Source organism: Leuciscus leuciscus (assembly GCF_965113295.1).
Source record: "Leuciscus leuciscus genome assembly, chromosome: 5".
Classification (NCBI taxonomy): Eukaryota; Metazoa; Chordata; class Actinopteri; order Cypriniformes; family Leuciscidae; genus Leuciscus; species Leuciscus leuciscus.
In genome coordinates, this window is record NC_138729.1 from 6,782,290 (window position 1) to 6,802,753 (window position 20,464).

Sequence of the window (20,464 nt, forward strand, 5' to 3'; positions counted from 1 at the left end):
GTTCCTCTTCATTGGGTCTCCTCCATACACCTTCTGCTCGCCTATCCACCATGGGCCATAGGGCCTTTAGCCGTGCTTCTCCTTGCCTTTGGAATTCTCTCACAGTCAACATCCGTAATTCAGAATCGATAACTCAATTTAAAGTCAAACTTGAAACTTATATTCAGAATTGCTTATCCTCCATGATTACTTTGTGCACTCAAATCTAATACTTTTTTATTCTGTTTATTTTATTTTTTAAGTTGTCATGTTTGTAATTGTTGCTCTCCCCTTTTTTATCGTTTATTCTATTGCCATTGTTATTAACTGTTATCTCTTAATTTAATATTGTTATTGTTGCTGCGACATGATGTATGGCGACCTTGAGTGATTTGAAAGGCGCCTTAACCAAAATGCATTATTATAATTCTTAAACAAACAACGTGGAGGGTGGGGGGAGCCAGGAGCAGGAGGAGCCAGATGTTGGTCCAGAAACCAGCCAAGGTGAAGTCGAGGGAGGGAGGAGCCATTGTGAAAACTTGGCAGACAACACCCTAGGGATGACCGGTGGAGATGGAGCTGCTGGAGATGATGAGCCGAAGCACCCACGCAACTTCGATGGCACTGGAGACCAAGGTGGAGCTGTGGTGACGAGCATCCGAGGTGGAACCAGGGAGCCTGACAACTGCGGCTTAGCCGGTGGGACTGAGGACGAAGGTGTAGCCGGGAGGAAGACGGAGCTGAAGGTGCCGGCATGATATATATATATATATATATATATATATATATATATATATATATATATATATATATATACATATATATGTCATATAATCCATTTCCACAGTGGCAGGGATGTGGATGAGGGCGGGGCTTGTTTCCTAGCCCTCGAACTCCACAAGCACTACTCAGTAAAGCACGGTGTTGCGGGCTCACGCATCTGGTCAGACTCTCCGTGTGACTCAGGCTCCAGGGCGATGTCATTCTCCGCCCTCATTGCAGGCTGATGCTTGTCCATTTCCACAGTCTGTGGCGTGCTCTCGCAACTCCACCGCACAGCTTGCGCAGCTGTGGAGTGGGTGCTGGTATCCTGTGGATCATCCTTCACCGTTGATGACATCACCAGCCCCACTCCAAACCCAGTGCCCAGCCAGAACCCATTGGTCGGGATAATGCAGTTTGAGACCACGGCAGACATCGAACCCTTCTCCGCCGCAAGCCGTGATCCCAGGCCATTGGGGAGCGTGTGTGCCCAACATTGCTGCAGAGCCTGAGATGCGCGAGTCTGACCAGGTGCGCATGCCGGCTATGCTATCCACCTCTGAGGGAGCTGTTGTGGAATCAGAGGGTATCAGATGTACACTCGTTATAACATTGCAATGTGGGATTGAATGAGTGCACTCAGTAACGTCCACTATGGTTTCAGACACCACTAAAAATGGCTGTCCCCTCAAATAGTGCCCTGTTTAAGGGAAAAGAGGGTGATTTCGGACACAGCCTGGGTCAGATGACAGGCACAGGGAAAACAGAACCTAAACACAATCAAAAAAGAGCATACAAGTTAGTGTTCTTTTTTGTTTTGTTATTATTATTAATAACAATAATAATATTGTTATTATTATTATTATTATTATTATTAATTGCCACTTGGAAATATTATAAGGAAACATGGAATTAGTTTCCATTGTTATGCTGATGACACTCAAATATATATTTCATCACGGCCGAATGAAAACGCAAAATTTTCCAAATTGACAGAGTGTGTTAAAGATATAAAAGATTGGATGACGCGTAATTTTCTTTTATTAAATCCAGACAAGACAGAGGTAATACTTATCGGTTCAAAAATCCGCCCACAAAACCTCGCACAATACAACTTTAACATCATAGGATGTCCTGTTACTTTATCCTCTACAGTAAAAGACCTGGGTGTCATACTCGATTGCAACCTGTCTTTTGAAAATCATATTTCATATGTTACAAAAACAGCCTTTTTCCACCTTAGAAACATTGCTAAGCTACGTAATATGCTATCAGTTTCTGATGCAGAAAAGTTAGTTCATGCATTCATGACCTCGAGACTGGATTACTGTAATGCTTTATTAGCTGGTTGTCCTGCATCCTCAATAAACAAGCTACAGTTAGTCCAAAATGCCGCCGCTAGAGTTCTTACGAGATCAAGAAAATATGATCATATAACACCGATTTTATCTTCACTGCATTGGTTACCTATAAAGTTCCGTATTAATTACAAGGTATTGCTACTGACTTATAAAGCCCTAAACGGCTTAGCTCCAGTCTATTTAACGGATCTTCTATCGCCCTATAATCCATCGCGCTCTTTAAGATCACTAAATTCAAGGCTTTTGGTCATACCTAGGATATCCAGAACCACCAAAGGAGGGAGAGCATTTTCACATTTGGCTCCAAAACTCTGGAATAGTCTTCCTGATACTGTTCGTTGCTCAGACTCGCTCTCCCAGTTTAAAACTAGATTAAAGTCGCATCTCTTCAGCCAGGCATTCATATAATCCTACAGTTCAAACTACAATCCGGCCTCTAGCTCATAAATGCCAGAGGAGAACTGGCCCCCGACTGAGCCTGGGTTCTCCCAAGGTTTTTTTTCTCCATTAGGTCACCTGATGGAGTTTTAGGACACCATTAGGTCACTTGATGGAGTTTTTCGGTTCCTTGCCACTGTTGCCTTTGGCTTGCTCAGTTGAGGATATTTTGGGGATATTTAATCTAATTTTATCAATCAATAAATTCCTCTTGAAACAAACTTTGTTGTATTATTTTAATTTAATACTGTGAAGCTGCTTTGATACAATCTGTATTGTGAAAAGCGCTATACAAATAAACTTGACTTGACTTGACTTGACTATTAGGGGCCAATCACAGAAGGTGCAAAGGCACATATTGTTTCCATTAGTTGTTGTCTTCTTCTTCCACTCTGGAGTCTATGGCAGCCCATAGTACACCCTGTAGAAAAATAATGAAATTTGGCACACATATAGGAGATTGTCTCAACATCTACAGTAAATTCTCAAAAGAAATTAAAAAAAGAGTCTCTAACTTAAACCCCCAGTGCCACCAACTCAAATCTGCACCTATATGTGTATGCTAATAAGTAATAACTTTTGAACCATAAGGGCAAGAAGTTCATGCTGGCAAGAAGTTGTTCAATTGACCAAACCATACTAGTATAGCACATCAACAAATTCTCTCTGGCAAATTGTAACGAAATTTGGTGGTACCTGTCCAACGATCACAATCATGATTTGAAGGTACTTGCAGTTTCTGCACAGTGCCACCAACTGGTCAGGAGATATTTCAAATTAGCTAACATTTTTGCTACAAAACCTATGTTTTTAAATCGTGCATTATAAAGGGCTTTGTTAAACTTGTTGTTCAGCTTGCACAAATATTGACATGCCTTGTATATTTTGGGGATATTTAATTTAATTTTATCAATCAATAAATTCCTCTTGAAACAAACTTTGTTGTATTATTTTAATTTAATACTGTGAAGCTGCTTTGATACAATCTGTATTGTGAAAAGCGCTATACAAATAAACTTGACTTGACTTGACTTGTAAAATAAAATGCTTATTATTTTTCAACATATGCTTCGGCTGTCATTTACTGAGGAATCTTATTAAAACGATCACACTTTAGATATGGTCCAATTCTCACTATTAACTAACTAAATGACTTTAGTCCCATTAAACTCCTAATCACTGGTTATTAATAGTTAGTAAAGTAGTGGTTAGTTTGGGTATTGGGTAAGATTGAGCAATATGGTCATGCAGAATAAGGCATTTATATTGTAATAATAAAGAGCCAATATCCTTATAATATGCATGCTAATAAACAACTAGTTAATAGCGAGAATTGAACCGTAAACTAAAGTGTTACCATTGAAACTAATTTAATGAGGAGACACAGTTAACTATACATGTTGAATACTGTTTGTTTTGTATGTATCATGCAGGGTTCCTAGTAACAGTACAATCCATCACGTGATACTTTCTACTTTTCTCCGCGCTGGTCATAATGGACCAATCACATGTGTTTGTGATCACTGTATAGCGGGCTCACGCATCTGGTCAGACTCTCAGTGAAAATACGTTTAAATTATGATACATTTCAGCATACAGATGTTTAGACATGTTTAGAAATGAATGCAGCTCAGTAGGACCAGAGCCATATAGAAGGCCATATAGAGAGAGTTGCGACAACGGAAGTTCAAAATGCTTGGTTGTCACGTGATTCGGTCAGAACTGTGATTTTTGGTAGTTTGTAGTCAATCAATGAATTGATTTACAATGTAAATGTAGTTACAGCAATGCTATTTGTAAAAGATAAAAATTTGCTAATGTTTAATGTTTATTGTGGTCAACCAGCGTTGCCTGCCTTTGTTAACATATTTTTGGCTAACTTTTATTGGTTAAAGACCTTGTTACAGTTGTTTTTAAGTATTTTTGTTCTTAAACTTGTATGTTATTTAAGGGTATCATCACGTAATGTTCACTATGGTCTCACAAGGACAGGAGACTTGCAAGTAACAGGTGATTGTCTTAAAAAATCCATTGCAAACAAGTTAAATGTAGAATTTAAATAAGTGAAATTTCATTAATCTTAATGTTTACAATGATTATGCACCCCATGCACTTATTACTATATAAATTAATACATAATATATTCAATTTTAAAACAAAACATGATTACACACACAGATTATTTCCTAAGTGTCCAAGTGCATTATTTCCTTTTAACATAATTTTATAAATTCATGACATACATCACTTATAATCTATAAAACCTATTTAGTTTTAATTCATTTTTAGTACATTTAAAAAAGACATATTTTACGTTTTGTTATCTTTAACCCCCAAAATGTCAGGTTGTGCAACAAATGAAAAGTCTAAAAAACTAAAATGGTGTCTTAAGAATAAAAAATTAAAACGAAATTCTATGGAATCATTTGAACCTTTCATATAAACAAATGTAATAAATTTCAGTTGTTTTAAAGCTGTTGAGATAATTGAAAAACGTTTGTCCAGCAATTTGCATGTCAGGGTGGCACAACTGCAAACATGGTTCTTTTATTAATTACAGTATACATGATAATGCATCGTCCAGAGGAACCTTAATGAGGAGTGAAAAGGTTTGTCTCTCAAATACTGGTAAAAACTGCTTTCAAGTATGGGTAGGTTGGTACACTTTCCATGTCAGGTGAATTTAAACACTTAGAAATGTTTACTACTGAAACTTGTTTAAATTTCAAAAAGTAAAAAATGTACATTAACATTAAAAAAACACATTTTTTGAAGGTTTATTTGTCAATGACCTATATATAGAGAGAGAGAGAGAGACTTTTGCACTGATTTAGCACAATGGAATTTATAAATGTCTAATAAACTGCATGTCAAGCATGTTGTATGTCCTTTCGTCTATGTTGTTCTTGTAGTGTCCAAGGAGAAAATATGCTCAAGTCAGCAGGAGCAAACTAAATAGAACTAAAGATTTTGTGCTAAATTGTGCGCTAATCATATGTATTTGTATCTGCACTTTTTCACAAAGACCAACACTGGGAAATGTATTAAAAATAAGGAGCAAGGAAAGTCTTGCAAAATCCATGGAGCTGAAACTGAAGGTGAGGGTACAGCGTCAGTGCAGGGAGTCTTCAGGATCCACTGAATCTTCTTTGTGCTTGTGTTGAAAGAGATAAAGGAGACAAAAACGGAATAAATTATATACAGTAGTAGTATATAATACAGTTATGGTATTTAGTATCTCTATATGGCTCTGAATAAGAGTAGGACGTAGGCTACTACGTCAAGCGCCCCCTGGAGCATCAATCCTGCGTTCTCCTTTTACCCACAATTCTGTGCGCCGGAGGTGTTCCGTGATTTAACAAGATGGCGGACTCCTCGGTAAGCATCTCCCAGTCAGTGTGGTTTTGTGTATTTTAAGTGATGTTTTAAGACATTTCTCTGTTGCATTTGGTCGCTGTCGTTTATAATGGCATTATGTCCCAATAGGTGGAAATCATTGAAGGCTGTCGTCTTCCCGTGCTGCGAAAAAATCAAGAAAATGAAGATGAGTGGCGTAAGTAAGATCCGGACAGAATGTAAACAAAAGACTCGCAGTCCATATAAAACTGTTTACTTAATTAGGGACTGTTCTTCTTACCGAACGTTAATCATTTGTTATCAAACGCAATGTGGTGATGGTGTTAGCTGATGCTTTACTGTGTGTGATATGCAACTGAATGGTGTGTGATTTACATATTCCAAGATTCACATGCAAAATACCATTGTTGTGCTATAGTACGTTTTGTTAGAGAGAGGGCAAACGTGTTTAAAAAAAAAAAAAGTGGTCTGCTGGTGATGTGAACACATGACATTCTCTAATTCCTTATTATTAAGTTAAAATCTTAATCCAGCAAAAAAACAGCCTGTTTTTGTAGCTGGTTTCACATGAGTTCAAGCTGCTCCAGGCTGGTCTAGATGTTTGTGTAGCTGGACTATCAGCTGGTGGGGCTATTCTAATTGGTGGGGCAAATTTCTAACGGGATTCATCTGAAATACAATTTTCCTTGTTTGAAATGAGTGGATCTGATTTAAGCTTTCAGCTGTTTTAATGCTCCTTTCCCCTTTTATTCCTTCAAAGCGTTGGCTGAAATTCTCAGTGTCAAAGACATTCCTGGGAGAAAGCTCTACTATGTCCACTATATCGACTGTGAGTATCTAACATTTATCTGCCAATTAGATAAATCAGTTGTACCTGGCTTACGGATACAATTATATTTTCATATTACGATTCTGTTTGATGCAAGATTTGTTCAGCCTTTTTGCTAACTGCAAAGAAAAAATATATTTTTTGGGCAAGTCAACAAGCGACTGGATGAATGGGTGACTCCAGACCGGTTGGACCTGAAGAAGCTCCAGTTTCCCAAAAAGGAGGCAAAGACCCCTACGAAGAACGGCCTGCCAGGGTCTCGCCCCAGTTCTCCAGAGAGAGATGTGGTAAGAACGTCATTTCAAATCTGCCTACGATGTTAGGATTTCTGAGATGAAATGTGACACGCCCCCACCTTAGTGATTGACCTTCATTTTGAAACATTGTGTCTCAAGCAGTTGTTTACATGCCATGTAATCCTTTACCATCCTCTCTTCCTTTCTGTTCAAATTCAGAGGAAGAGTCTAGATCTCAACGTTCAGTCTGCTTCAGCTCCATCAAGAGGCAAAACCCTCCCCACACCGGTACAGACAAACCTGCCTATTTACACTAATAAAACTCAATCTGTCAAGCAAGAGCTTTTAATCAATGGGCTGAATTTAGTTCGAAAAAGCTCATATCACATTTTCCAACAAGTGTGAGGGACGCAATTTTTGCCTCGACTCAATTTACATTGCCGATTATCAAGCAGCTTGAACATTTTATGTAATGATAATGTTACCACTATTAAAAGATTTTCGTTCACACAAATTTCTGTCATCAGTTACCCTCATGTTGTTCCAAACTTTCTTCGGTGGAACACAATAGAAGGTTGTGTGTGTGTGTGTGTGTGCGCGCGCGCGCGCGTGTGTGTGTCCATCCGTACAATGAATGTCAGTGATGTTCATTGTTGTTTTGGATCTTAGTGACTTTTTCTATAAGGGCGAAACTCTTCAAATTGTCATCTTTTTTGTTTTCTTCAAAATATCTTCCACAGATGAAAGTATTACTGGTTTAGAACAACATGAGAGTAAATGATGACAGAATTTTCATTTTGGGGTGATCTGTTATTTTAATAAGATAATATTTTAAACAGTTTCCATGCCATACAGTTCTAGATATAGTATCTGTTTCAATTCATAGTATCTGTTGTAGAGTTGTTGTTGTTTTTCCCCTCCTAAAGAAAATCTGTTCAGTGTTGTTTTCCAAAATATATGCAAACTAATGGTCAAAAAGTCTCTAATGCTCACCAAGACTGCATTTATTTAAACAAAAATACAGATTTTTTTTTAATATTGTGAAATATTATCACAATTTAAAATAACTTTTCTAATTTAATGTATTTTAAAATGTAATTTATTCCAGTGATGAAAAGCTGCATTTTCAGCATCATTACTTCAGTCTTCAATTCTTCAATGTCACATGATCCTTCAGAAATCATTCTAATATGCTGATTTGGTGTTCAATGATTAATAATATGTCTTTATATATTAGCCTATGTATTTATATATTTGTCATTTATGATGAAAGTATTTAAAAATTATTTTACTGTAACTTTTGATCCATTTGATGTGTTCTTACTGAATAAAAGTGTTTTCTTTTCTTTTTCTTTCTTTTGTTATTTGGTTAAAAAATATTAAGCAGCAAAACAAAATTCAAGATTGGTAATAAGAATATTTCTTGAGCACCAAAACACTGAACCGCATATTAGAATATTTTACGAAATATAATGTGAGACTAAAGACTGGAGTAATGATGCTGAAAAAAATTGCTTTGCCATCACAGGAATAACATTTTAAAATAAATAGTTTTTTTAAATTGTAATGATATTTAACTGTTACTATGTTTATACAACATTTGATAAAATTATTGCAGCCTTGGTGAGAATAAGATGCTTCTTTGAACAATAGTAAAAAAAGAAAAAACCTTAATTAAATTTGAACTGGTAGTGAATATGAAAGCATTTTCCATATCATATATTCTCATCACTCATTACCAACATACTCATTACTTCCTGTAATGTCTCTTTTAGAACATGAGGTAAGTGACTGAAATTTACTCCCATCAGCTGTTAGTTGTGATTATTGTTATTCATACTTGGGTTTAAAGGTTTGTTCAAGTCCGTAAACCTAAGTATAAATAACAGTTGGTGAAAACAATCCCATAGGACACTAAAGGAGAGACCCAAGCCATATCCAGGGACCAGAATTTAAAGCTACACTGTGTGATATTTTCCCCCATCTAGCGGTGAAATTGTATATGACTACCCGGTGAATATTAGTTTCTGTTCCTTTCAATTTCGAGGGTGTTTTAACTCCTACGGTGGCCGTATTATTCCAAGATTAACATGGCTTCCAGTTCGACTTCGTCCAATTGCGCCTTTAAAACTATCACCTGTGATCCGTCGCAGCACAGATTTATGTTACAAGGTAAACAATACTTTTTCACCATTGACGTGAGGAAAAGTAACGCAAGTTATACTAGAGGTCGTTCTGGCGTTATGCACAACCATGCTATGGTTAGACAAGCAACTATAAAACTTCGAATTTACACAAATAGGCTGAATTACCTGTCGAGAAGAAAGCAGGCAACCTCGGCGTCCGTTTTAAAATCTTTGCTCCTCATGAGCTCTTTCCATCTGGGAAAAGTTACTCCAGTATTGACTTTGGTCTGGCTTATTTGCCTGTCGCGTTGACGTTTTAATTCTCTCTTTCGCTTCCTTGGCGACTCTGCTACATGTCCTCGAGAATAGGCGTGATCCTCCATCAGCAATCTTTCAAATCTGCCGGCAGTCGCGAGTAATCTCCCCCTCGCATTCGTCTCTGTGTCACTGAGTGTAAAGCGTGAAAGGCGAAGCTTGAATTTACATGTATGTCCCTCTTTGGCTAATGTAGTTTCAAGATGGAGGGGCAACATGGCGACCGGCATTCGAACCCCTCACCCGTATGTACTTTCAATGGCAGATTATAAACTTACGAGAATACTTTATTACTTGAAAGAAGTAAATATACATTAATGAGCACATATATTTTTGAAAGAACTAAGTGTTTTTTGCTAAGAATCAACAAAAAAAATTACACAGTGTAGCTTTAAGATAATATCAGGTTTGGTGCTCCTATTGGTTTTTGATTTGACTCTTGTCATAGGAGAAGTCACACTACATTTGGTGAACATGTCAGACTAATGATTTACAAAATTAGTCTCAGATATGCCAAATCGTACCGTGTGAACCCAGCCTAATGATGCGTTCAAGTCCTGGAAAGTTCATCTTTACCAGTTGGGAAGTTGTTTATGACGTCAGGTGCGTTCAAGTCACTTTCGTCAGAGCAAGATGGTGGTGTACCTTCTCTTATATAACTACACAGAAATACAGCCAGGTTTAAGCTCTACTTCTAGAAAAAAGTTCTTGAAGAACAAATAATGTGCATCAGGTGTGTTTTGCTCTTTTATGTTTTGAAGTAATTTATGAAGCTACTGTAAACTTTGTTACATATTTTGTTATATTACAATGCTATTATATTTTGTGCAGGCAGTTAGCTTATTTTGTTGTAAATCAAACAGCCTGACAATGTCACTGCTAAATACCTATATATATTGTGGTATTCCTCCATGTTTCTCACTGACACACCTCCAACTCGTAAAGATCGGGACTTAAAGACAATCCAGAGCTTCCCACTGGTATTTAGGACTTTGTGGTGGTGTTCATGTGTGTTATTTGTAAATACAACCTTTCTGACATGTCCCGAACGCACCATAATTCTGCCTTCACGTGCTGTTGGAAATTTCCTACTTCCCACTTCTGAAGTCGTGATTACGAGCTTGTCAGTTTTCAGTTTTCAAGTGCTTTGTTGTTGGAAATAAATCATGGAGGACTGGGGGACTATTTCCTATTTCTTGGGGAAATCTTATTAACCCCAAAATGAATTGAAGATATTTAATTAAAAATAATGTGTAGTGTCCCATTCTTTGACAACCATATAAACATTGGCTGTGCTATCTAGAGAGTTAGCCTGCTGACAATTCTGGATTTCCGGTCAGTACATGCTATTTTTGCTGTGTATTAAACATACAATATGCTTCAAATGGTTATTCATATATGTAAATATGAATTACTGCAAACGACAAGACAAGGCGATGTAGCTGTTGTGGGAAAAACAAAAACAAATAAAGAATACCAGTCACAGCAGCAATCGTTCTCACCTCGACTATGTTTAAAATTTATGGCCAACTTGGAAACTCAAAATTGTCAGATTTTTTCCAGTCAGTAAATATGACTTCAGAGGGCTTTTATGTCCAAATTCTGACTAGGAAACTCGTATATACAGTAATTCCGATAGCACATGAAGGCAGCTTAAATGTGTCAGATAAGAGACATACAAATGTGCTGAGTGGTGGGTTTCCAGGAACAGAGTTGAAAACCACTGATCTAGAACAACCTACCTAGCGCATCTTAGCTAACATATAGAAATGACCTTTTTCTTCGTTTTTTTTTTTTTTTAAGAATTTTGTGTTTCATTTTCACATTTGTCTTTCTGATTGCTCTTTCAGAAGAGAAAAGCAGAATCTGTGTCTTTGGCAACACAAGTTACAGCAGCGATTCCAGTGCCTTCACTTCCTAGCTCTGCAGAGGCAAGTCAGGCCTCGGTCTATCCCGCCATGAGGGACTCCTCCTTCAGCATTAAATCCAGAGAAGAACATGAGCCACTCGCCTCTCTCACCACGGTAAAAAAATACCTTTTTTTGCGTTGAAATGAATCATGGTGTCTGTTAGTTTAATCTGTCACAAGAGTTAAATAGTTGCTGTTTAATTATCAGAATAAAAAGAACTTGAGAGCTTATTAATTTTGACTTTGCTTTTTTCTTCTTGAAGAATGGAACAACACGTCGTCTTATTCCTTCTCAGCCAGGGAGAAAAAGGAAAAGTTGTGGAGGAACGGATGAGGTAGTACCGGCAACTCGATTTAAAGATGTTTTTTTTAGCACTGCACGATGCACATTTTTTTTAATCTCTATCACATCTTAAAATGGCTGAATCCCAGGTTTTGATTATCACTCATTTTTAATACATTCTTACAAATATCACACATTTTATTGTTATTTGCCTAGAAGTTGCTAGCATAAAGTTATCATATCTCGTTGGTTAGCATGAATCTGGGTGTGTGTGTATATTCAAAAGCAGGTATACAAGTAAATATAAAGTGATCTAAAAAACGTTGAATGTGAGGTTTTGGAACATGAGGCCGCAAGTCCCATTAGTCCCTAATCAAATATATAAAATGTTTTGTCTACCCTACTCATAATTGTCTTTTTTTCTTTTTCTTTGTTTTTTGTTTTGTTGCTATCACCTGTTTTCCTCCACTTTCAAGTAAAATGTCCCAAAGCTTTGCCTCCACTTGTGTTTTTCTGTTAGATGGTAAAGGTGTTCCAGAATAACAACCCTCGCTGCTCCACCGTCTATTTGCCACCAGGAGAGGTCCGGCTCCTTTACTTCCCATTGCCTTGATTGTGTGTCTGTTAAAGTGGAGGCATTTAGGAGAGGCTTTTTAGAGAAAAGTATGAAACTCAAACTATAGAAATTTAGCTAAAAAGCCATTGGATCTCATAAATGCAAGAGTCAGTTATACTTCGGCTATGGAAGATAATAGTATCTCTTTTCCTTTTTCAGTTAATTGGGTAATAATAAATGAGTAATTCCTGATATTTACAGTGATAGCAAGATTTCCCTAGAGATATGATAAAGTTCAGAGTTTTTTTATTTTATGCACAGGTCATCTGCTTTTGTCATTGTCTGCTGTTAGATGCCGTCCCACCATCTCTCTAACTCTACTCTGTGCTCTCAGGATTCGCAGGACAGTTCTGATGGTATCCCCTCTGCCCCTCGCATGACTGGTAGTTTGGTGTCGGACCGCAGTCACGATGACATCGTCACGCGAATGAAGAACATAGACTGTATTGAGCTGGGCCGGCACAGGCTAAAGCCGTGGTACTTTTCTCCATACCCACAGGAGCTCACCACCCTCCCCATCCTCTACCTTTGTGAATTTTGTCTTAAGTACCTCAAGAGCCTCAAGTGTCTCCAGAGGCATCTGGTAAGAGCCTAAGGACTCTGTAGTTAGACTGCTTTAGATAAAATGTCAAACCCTCTTACAGTGTCATATGAGAGTCTGTTTCCATCTCAGTAAAACTGCACCAAAAAAAACATACACTACTGTTTAAAAGATTTTGAAAAAAATACTTTTTATTCAGCAAGAACACAATTGATCAATTATAACAATTGTAATAATATTTCACAATATTAGTTTAACTATTTTATCAAATAAATCTTGGTGAGAAGAGACTTATTATTAAAATGTTTAAAAAATCTTTTGAACTGAAGTGTATCTTTTGTAAAAAAAAAAAAATCCATCATATTTTTGTTTTGATGGTTTAATGCAAGGAATATTGCACATCAGTGTCATAACGTGGGGAAAAAAACTCAAGGCATATAGTCTACCTAATTTGGTTCTAAGGTAATGTTAATGTTGAACAGTCACAACAGATGTTTTATAGACTGTTCTATATTTGAATTGCTTATGTCCTTTATTTGTGCAGGTCAAACTATTCTTACAGTTCAATTTGTCAAGCTGTACTTGCATCTGGCGATGTTCTTACATTATTTAGCTGATTACATACAGGTATTATAATTAAATTCAGTCTAATGAGATGTTTCAATCACAGTTAATCAAAAATGATATATATATATATATATATATATATATAATCAGTTTACCATAATCAATTAAATTTTTTGAAAATTTACCTTATTTGCCACTTACACTTCTTTTTTTCTGTTGAAAAGCACCTGAGCACAGACACACTTAAAACAACAAGCTTTAGTGTGCTCTTGGCTTAAGCAACATGCCCACAGATAACTGTCACCTGTCTATAACTATTTACAGACAAAATGCAACCTTCGACACCCTCCAGGAAATGAGATCTATCGCAAAGGAACTATATCATTTTTTGAAATAGATGGCAGGAAAAACAAGGTGGGTAACCTCTAGTTTGATATAATTTGCTTTGAGAGAGAGAGAGAGAGAGAGAGAGAGAGAGAGAGAGAGAGAGAGAGAGAGAGAGAATAATCTGTGTATTTCTATTTGAATGGGTGGAAAGATCACCATTGTAACTGAGCACATAAATGTCAGGCAATAGAAATATATTCATGAATGAGACAATTGCCATTTTGTCTAAAATCTAGGTCATCTGAAATTGCCAAGTTCTGCAAATGATAGCATTCAGCACTTTACTGCAGGGCCGTAACCACCATAGACGTTGAGGGGGATTGAGACGTTAAGCCCCCCCCCTCTCCCAGTAATTAGAAATAGTGAAATCAAATCCCCCAGCGTGGATATATATATATACGCTTTTACAGCACGAAGTGTCAGTTTAACATTAAAAGAGAGTGAGGTAATGCATGTCAACTGTTTTACGATAGAAATGTGAAATGACCGACAGTAACATCAAGTGATGCGAACTACTCGACTTTTTTTTCTCAAATATGGCCGTTACTTTTTCGGCATGTAAGGCATACAAATAAAAGTATGTGTCCGTATTTCAATGCAAATATTATTTGCGAATGGAATTATTCATTTCCCAACTAGAATTAGATCTAGAATTTCCTTCACTGTTCTATTTCTTTGCTTTCTAAAAGATTGTTGACCCTATTAAACCAAGAACCGGTTACAGCCCTAATTTACTGGAGCTAGTGTGGTTAAACTAATGTTGGTTTAGAGGGTTAGGGTTGTGAGGCACATGTTTATGGAAATGTATTTCTTGATGGCCTGTTAAAATCAGTTTTTTTCTTCTTCCATTGCACAGACATATTCCCAAAATTTGTGTTTATTGGCCAAATGCTTCCTGGACCACAAGACCCTGTACTATGACACGGATCCTTTCCTCTTCTATGTTATGACAGAGTATGACTCGAAGGGTTTCCACATAGTCGGCTACTTCTCCAAGGTATAATATAGCTTTGCTTCCATCAATGCACTGATATTCTAAGTGTTTTACAATTTTGGCTAGTCCCCTTTTTTAGTTTGATAAGCTTGCTTGCATTTCATTGGCTGTGTTTTCCCCTCCCATTAAAGGAAAAGGAATCAACAGAAGACTATAATGTAGCCTGCATTTTGACTTTACCACCTTACCAGAGAAGAGGCTATGGCAAACTACTAATCGAGTTTAGTGAGTAATCATCTTTTTACTAAGGAACGTAGAAAGTGATCACGTAAGGATTTTTTAAATTATTTTATTTTTTACTATGTGTTGAAAGTTATTGCTTGCCATCTCAGAATAATGTGTAGGTCGCATAAGCAAACCTTTAAAAAAACCAAAAAAAAAACCCTTTTTTTGTTCACATCTGTCAGGTTATGAGCTCTCAAAAGTGGAAGGAAAGACAGGGACTCCAGAGAAGCCTCTGTCTGATCTGGGTCTGCTCTCTTATCGCTCTTACTGGTCTCAAACTATTCTGGAGATCCTCATGAACCTCAAATCAGAGAATGGAGAACGGCCGCAGATCACCATCAAGTAAGGATCTTCGTCTTTAACCTCACTATCAAAAATCTGAACCATAAAGTGTATGTGGGTGAATTTGACTTAATCTTACTCTTACTTAATCACCCTAGTGTTCTCTCAGACATCTAGTTGAGACTCACTGCACTGTGTATTTTAATTAAACAAGTATATAGTCTATTGTTTCAGAGCGTCACCATACAGCGTCACGAGTAGCTTATGATACGGTGTTTTAAGAATCTCAGAGCGGTTTACATTAGATGCATTACACTCCAACTCTGCAAGTGCTGAGAGTTTAACATGCATTTGGGAGCATAATGTGCTGCAGTTATGCTTTTTCACCTTTCGCATCATTTCCAACTTTTTTTGTAGACATATGATTATAGCAAAGATTTGTAATGAGAAGTGGATGTAAACTTAGCATAGACACTTAAAGATCTCCCTGCAGTTTTCTGCCAAAATAAAGGCTTGAGGGTTTAACTCTTGCATGTGAAGAAATTCAGTTGTAAGTATTGTAATTTTACTAATTAAAGTAGTAATGATAATATTCTTGTGTATTTTCACTTTACAGTGCAGTTGTATTACAATAGTAATATACAGTATTTCTGTCTTAATATAATAATAATAATAATAATAATAATGTTGTGTGGAATCTCAGACAGCAGAGTTTCGGTTGATAGAAAATGGTATTTAATATTAATATTTTTCAAGATATTGTACCAAAGTTCAGTATTAACACCCCACCCCTAATTATCATTACTGTAAGGATTATAAAATCTTTTTAATTTGAACTTTATCAGAGATATATTCAATTGTAAGTATACGTACATTATAATATTAGTTGCACTGCCTTTAATTTATGCAGATTTTAATAAAAAAATAGACTTGACCAGATTGTTCTTACAATAATGAGAATTTAATGATTAACTTGTTTAATGCGTTTAATTCTCAAAGTGTATTACAGTGTGAAATACAACTTTATGCGAAATAATTTACTTTTCCTTTGATATGGGGGTCAGATACGACCCAGACATTTCTTCCAGAGATTTACCACATCCATTATGATGGTTCATTTAAAAAAAAAGCTTGTAATAAAATTTGTTGGCTGGTGGTTTTGTTCTTAACGTTATTTGTGATTCTCTCAGTGAAATCAGTGAGATTACCAGTGTCAAGAAAGAGGATGTGATCTCAACACTTCAATACCTCAACCTCATCAATTATTATAAGGTAAGCGATCCCAAGCGGATGTGTGCTTCAGTTTCAGATTTCCCATCCACCCTGGTGGTTTTCTACTTTTTGCTTAAAAGTTGAGTGTGGTTTGTTGAGCTTGATTGATCTCCTTGCAGGGTCAGTATATCCTCACCCTATCAGAGGACATAGTGGAAGGTCATGAGCGGGCCATGCAGAAGCGGCACCTCCGTATCGACTCCAAATGTTTGCATTTCACTCCTAAAGACTGGAGCAAAAGGGGCAAGTGGTAAAGACTGTAGGAGGACTGCTAGCAGCCGGCTAACATGTCACATCCCGCTCACAGAGACTGTAGCTGTTCCACAAACAGACGTGAACTGAAAATGTGTCTGTACAAGAAGACAAAAACAGTTTAATATTGTTGAAGATTCCACTGTCCACATCTGCATGTTATGTGACTGACTTTTACACATTTTTATATTCTGTGAAATTCATGTTAGTCTGTTATTTGTCTAAATGTGGAATGGACGATTGTATTTTTAATGTTGTTTTCTCCCACCATTTCAATAGATCCTCTTAGATGCCTATATTTATGGTCTGTTTTATTACTCTGATACATTTTATTAGGCCATGTTTTATTACTCTGACCAACAACAGTATTCTACACACAATTATCAGTGCTCTGCAATGTGACATGACCTTGTTCATTTTCATTGACTTCCGTGATACAAGCGACAGAAACCATTGGTGACAGGATGTAGGTTTTCCCAGTTATGTGACTTTACTTATGTAAATAAGCAGCGATTTTCAGGAGCAACTACAAATGGCAGTGAAGACACATGATCCATCTCGTGTGTCAAGACAGAGAAGTTAATCATATGTAGTTGTTATGATGTTAAATCAAGGCTACTCGCCACATACAAAATTGCCGGCTTTTGGCTTCCCTCTTGTTTTCACTTTTGTAATCAAGCTGAGTTGTTTCCAGAGTACATCAGACAGTCTTCCAGCCTGAATGGTCTCTTGGATCCGGATAGCCCTCGACTTGTTCTTTGGCTGCATAAAGATGGACGCAGTGGCAAAGAGCACACACAGTTTCTTCTTATATTATACGTTTCATGCACTGATTCCATTTTAAATATTCTTTTTCTCCAGAAAGTCTTTTACGAGAAAGAAAACCGATTTCAACAACATGGAAATCTGTTAATGCTGTAAGTGTTATTGGGCAGCTAATAGTGGAAACACTAGCCACTGTCACATGCAGTAATGGCTATGAATGACATTTACGGGTGTTATTCCATGTTGTTTACATGGAATCAGTTTTAATTTATTTTTTTATTTTTTTACTAAAGCAAAGACATTCTGGGGGTTATTTAAATGCAATCTGTACATATATAATATAAGATATAAAAAAGAGAACCTATTTGCAGGCTTGGCCATTGTGGCTATGAATACGCGGCCAAAACAAGCCGTTTCCTATAAACAACTGGCAATTTGGTTGTGTTGAGTAGCCTTTATTTAATATAAATTTAAACTACTACATATGCTTACTCCTGACGTCTCTGTTTTGGCGACACGTGAAATTCGCTGCTTGTTTGCATAAACTTCTGTCAGCTTGTGTTTGCTGGGCAGGCCGTCATCCTGTCGCCGATGGTCACTGTTGCTCGTGTCGCTGGAAGTCGGCAGCTCTACATGGAAAATGAATCCAATCACACTTTATTGCGTGTCACTGGTGGAGTGAACTGGGCTAGAATGGTGCTTTACAATGTCATTGTGTCTGTACATAATATACTACACTTAAAATAAATGTCTTTTCTACACTGGTATGGTATGTATCTAGGATCAAATGCGCATGGATGTATTTGGATACCTGCTATTGTTTGATTTTTTTTTTTTTTTTTTACTGAATGTAAACCAGTAAACTGCACAAATTGTTTTATTTTAGGTAAATGTTTTTTTTGTTTTTTTTTATCTTGTGTATTGTTAGAAATAGTAGCTTGAAAGTATTTATCTAAAGTAATTTTCTAAAAGAAAATGTTAATTTTTACAAAATAATGGATTTATACTCAATAAGATAATTTACTTAAAAGATGTTTACATATAATCCACAAGACAAAAAAATGGCTGAATTTATAAAATTGACTCTGTTCAAAAGTTGATGTACCCTTGATTCTTATTACCGTGTGTCCTTACCTGGATGATCCATGATGGTTGTTCTTGAGTCCCTTGTTTGTCCTGAGCAGTTAAACCCAATGTTCTTCTGAAAAGTCCTCCAGGTCCCGAAAATTCTTCAGTTTTCCAGCATCTTTTGCAAATTTGAACCCTTTCCAGCAGTGACTGTATGATTCTGAGATCCATCTTTTCACACTGATGACAAGTGAGGGACTCAAACACAACTATTAAAAAAAGATTCCGTGATTCTGAAAACATTCACAAGAAATATTTGGACATTTTCATCCTGTTCAAAAGTGCAGGTGTTTGAGTCCCTCAGTTGTCCTCAGGGGATTTTTCTGAAGAATATTGGGCAGTTTAAATTCTCAGGACAAACAAGGGACTCAAGAACAACCATCACATAACAAAAAAACAGCTGTGTATCATCCAGGTAACGACACAGTATCAAGAATCAAGGGTACATAAACTTTTGAACAGGGTAAATTTGATAAATTCAGCTTTTTTTTGTGGTTGTTGTCTTGTGCACTAAACATCTTTTATGTAAAATATCTTATTCAGGACAGTACTAAATAAAAAATAATCCTTTTATGTTAAAATTATTCACAATTTCATAGATTCTGCAAGGGGTGTGTAAACTTTTGAGCAGCACTGTGTGATACACAGATAACAAAATGGAACTATACTTTCTTCTTAATTTTGAACTTTGTAGAGTGCCCTGCAAAAGTATTCAGACCCCTTAATTTTTCACATTTTGTTGTTACAGCCTTATGCTAAACTGCTTTAATTTCACTTTCTATGAAACCTTTTTAATGCATTATAAGGGTGTTCTAAAGGCATTATAATGCATAAAAACCTTCACGTATCATCTCAACAGTTTTAATACATTATAAAACTTAGTATAAGCTTAGCATTATAAAACTTTTAACAGTATGATGTTTTATAACACACAAACACATATCTTCTTAAGTTACAGGTGCTGGTCATAAAATAAGAATATCATCAACAAATTGATTTATTTCAAGAATTCAACTTAACAGGTGAAACTAATATATTATATAGACTCATCACATGCAAAGTGAGATATTTCAAGCCTTTATTTGTTATAATTTTGATGATTATGGCTTACAGCTTATGAAACCCACAGAATCAAAATCCCAGAAAATTTGAATATTACATGAAATCACACAGTAATTACACAGTAATACCATGGTCATTGAACCAGGTTTTGGTTCTTTTGGCAGTGAGCAAATTTTGCATCTCATTTGGAAACCAAGGTCCCAGAGTCTGGAGGAAGAATGGAGATGCACACAATCCAAGATGCTTGAAGTCCAGTGTGAAGTTTCCACAGTCTGTGTTGGTTTGGGGAGCCATGTCATCGGCTGGTGTTGGTCCACTCAACGCAGCCGTCTACCAGGACATTTCCAGAGCACTTCATGCTTCCTTCAGCAGACAAGCTTTATGGAGATGCTGACTTCATTTTCCAGCAGGATTTGCACCTGCCCACACTGCCAAAAGAACCAAAACCTGGTTCAATGACCATGGTATTACTGTGTAATTACTGTGTGATTTCATGTACTATTCAAATTTTCTGGGATTTTGATTTCGTGGGTTTCATAAGCTGTAAGCCATAATCATCAAAATTATAACAAATAAAGGCTTGAAATATCCCACTTTGCATGTAATGAGTCTATATAATATATTAGTTTCACCTGTTAGGTTGAATTCTTGAAATAAATCAACTTTTTGATGATATTCTAATTTTATGACCAGCACCTGTAGACTGGATTATCATTCCCAGAGCATTTCTATATTCTAGGTGAGCTATTCCTTTAACTTACATAAGTGTAAGTCTCCA

At 36.6% G+C, this 20,464-nt stretch overlaps 1 protein-coding gene and 1 long non-coding RNA gene across 2 annotated transcripts; both read left to right on the forward strand.

Moving 5' to 3' along the window:
• Positions 1 to 1,671: 1,671 nt before the first annotated feature.
• Positions 1,672 to 3,602, forward strand: LOC309499393. Its single transcript, XR_014206235.1, has 2 exons — positions 1,672 to 2,613; positions 2,645 to 3,602. It is a non-coding gene; the product is annotated as an uncharacterized lncRNA (long non-coding RNA).
• Positions 3,603 to 5,856: 2,254 nt separating this feature from the next.
• On the forward strand, positions 5,857 to 18,257 carry kat5b (K(lysine) acetyltransferase 5b). The gene is made up of 15 exons (XM_082170977.1): positions 5,857 to 5,918; positions 6,027 to 6,093; positions 6,658 to 6,726; positions 6,877 to 7,013; positions 7,182 to 7,250; positions 11,254 to 11,427; positions 11,576 to 11,647; positions 12,116 to 12,178; positions 12,546 to 12,794; positions 13,644 to 13,733; positions 14,563 to 14,703; positions 14,832 to 14,925; positions 15,108 to 15,267; positions 16,398 to 16,479; positions 16,599 to 18,257. The coding sequence occupies exons 1-15, from the start codon at positions 5,904 to 5,906 to the stop codon at positions 16,731 to 16,733; spliced, it is 1,617 nt and encodes a 538-aa protein (XP_082027103.1). The 5' UTR covers positions 5,857 to 5,903; the 3' UTR covers positions 16,734 to 18,257.
• Positions 18,258 to 20,464: the final 2,207 nt, after the last annotated feature.

What these genes read in the sequence shown, in the direction of transcription:
- kat5b (XM_082170977.1), top strand. An exon ending in TAGATGGCAGGAAAAACAAG is followed by an intron (nt 13,734 to 14,562) that starts GTGGGTAACCTC and finishes TCCATTGCACAG; the next exon opens with ACATATTCCCAAAATTTGTG. An exon ending in CGGCCGCAGATCACCATCAA is followed by an intron (nt 15,268 to 16,397) that starts GTAAGGATCTTC and finishes TGATTCTCTCAG; the next exon opens with TGAAATCAGTGAGATTACCA.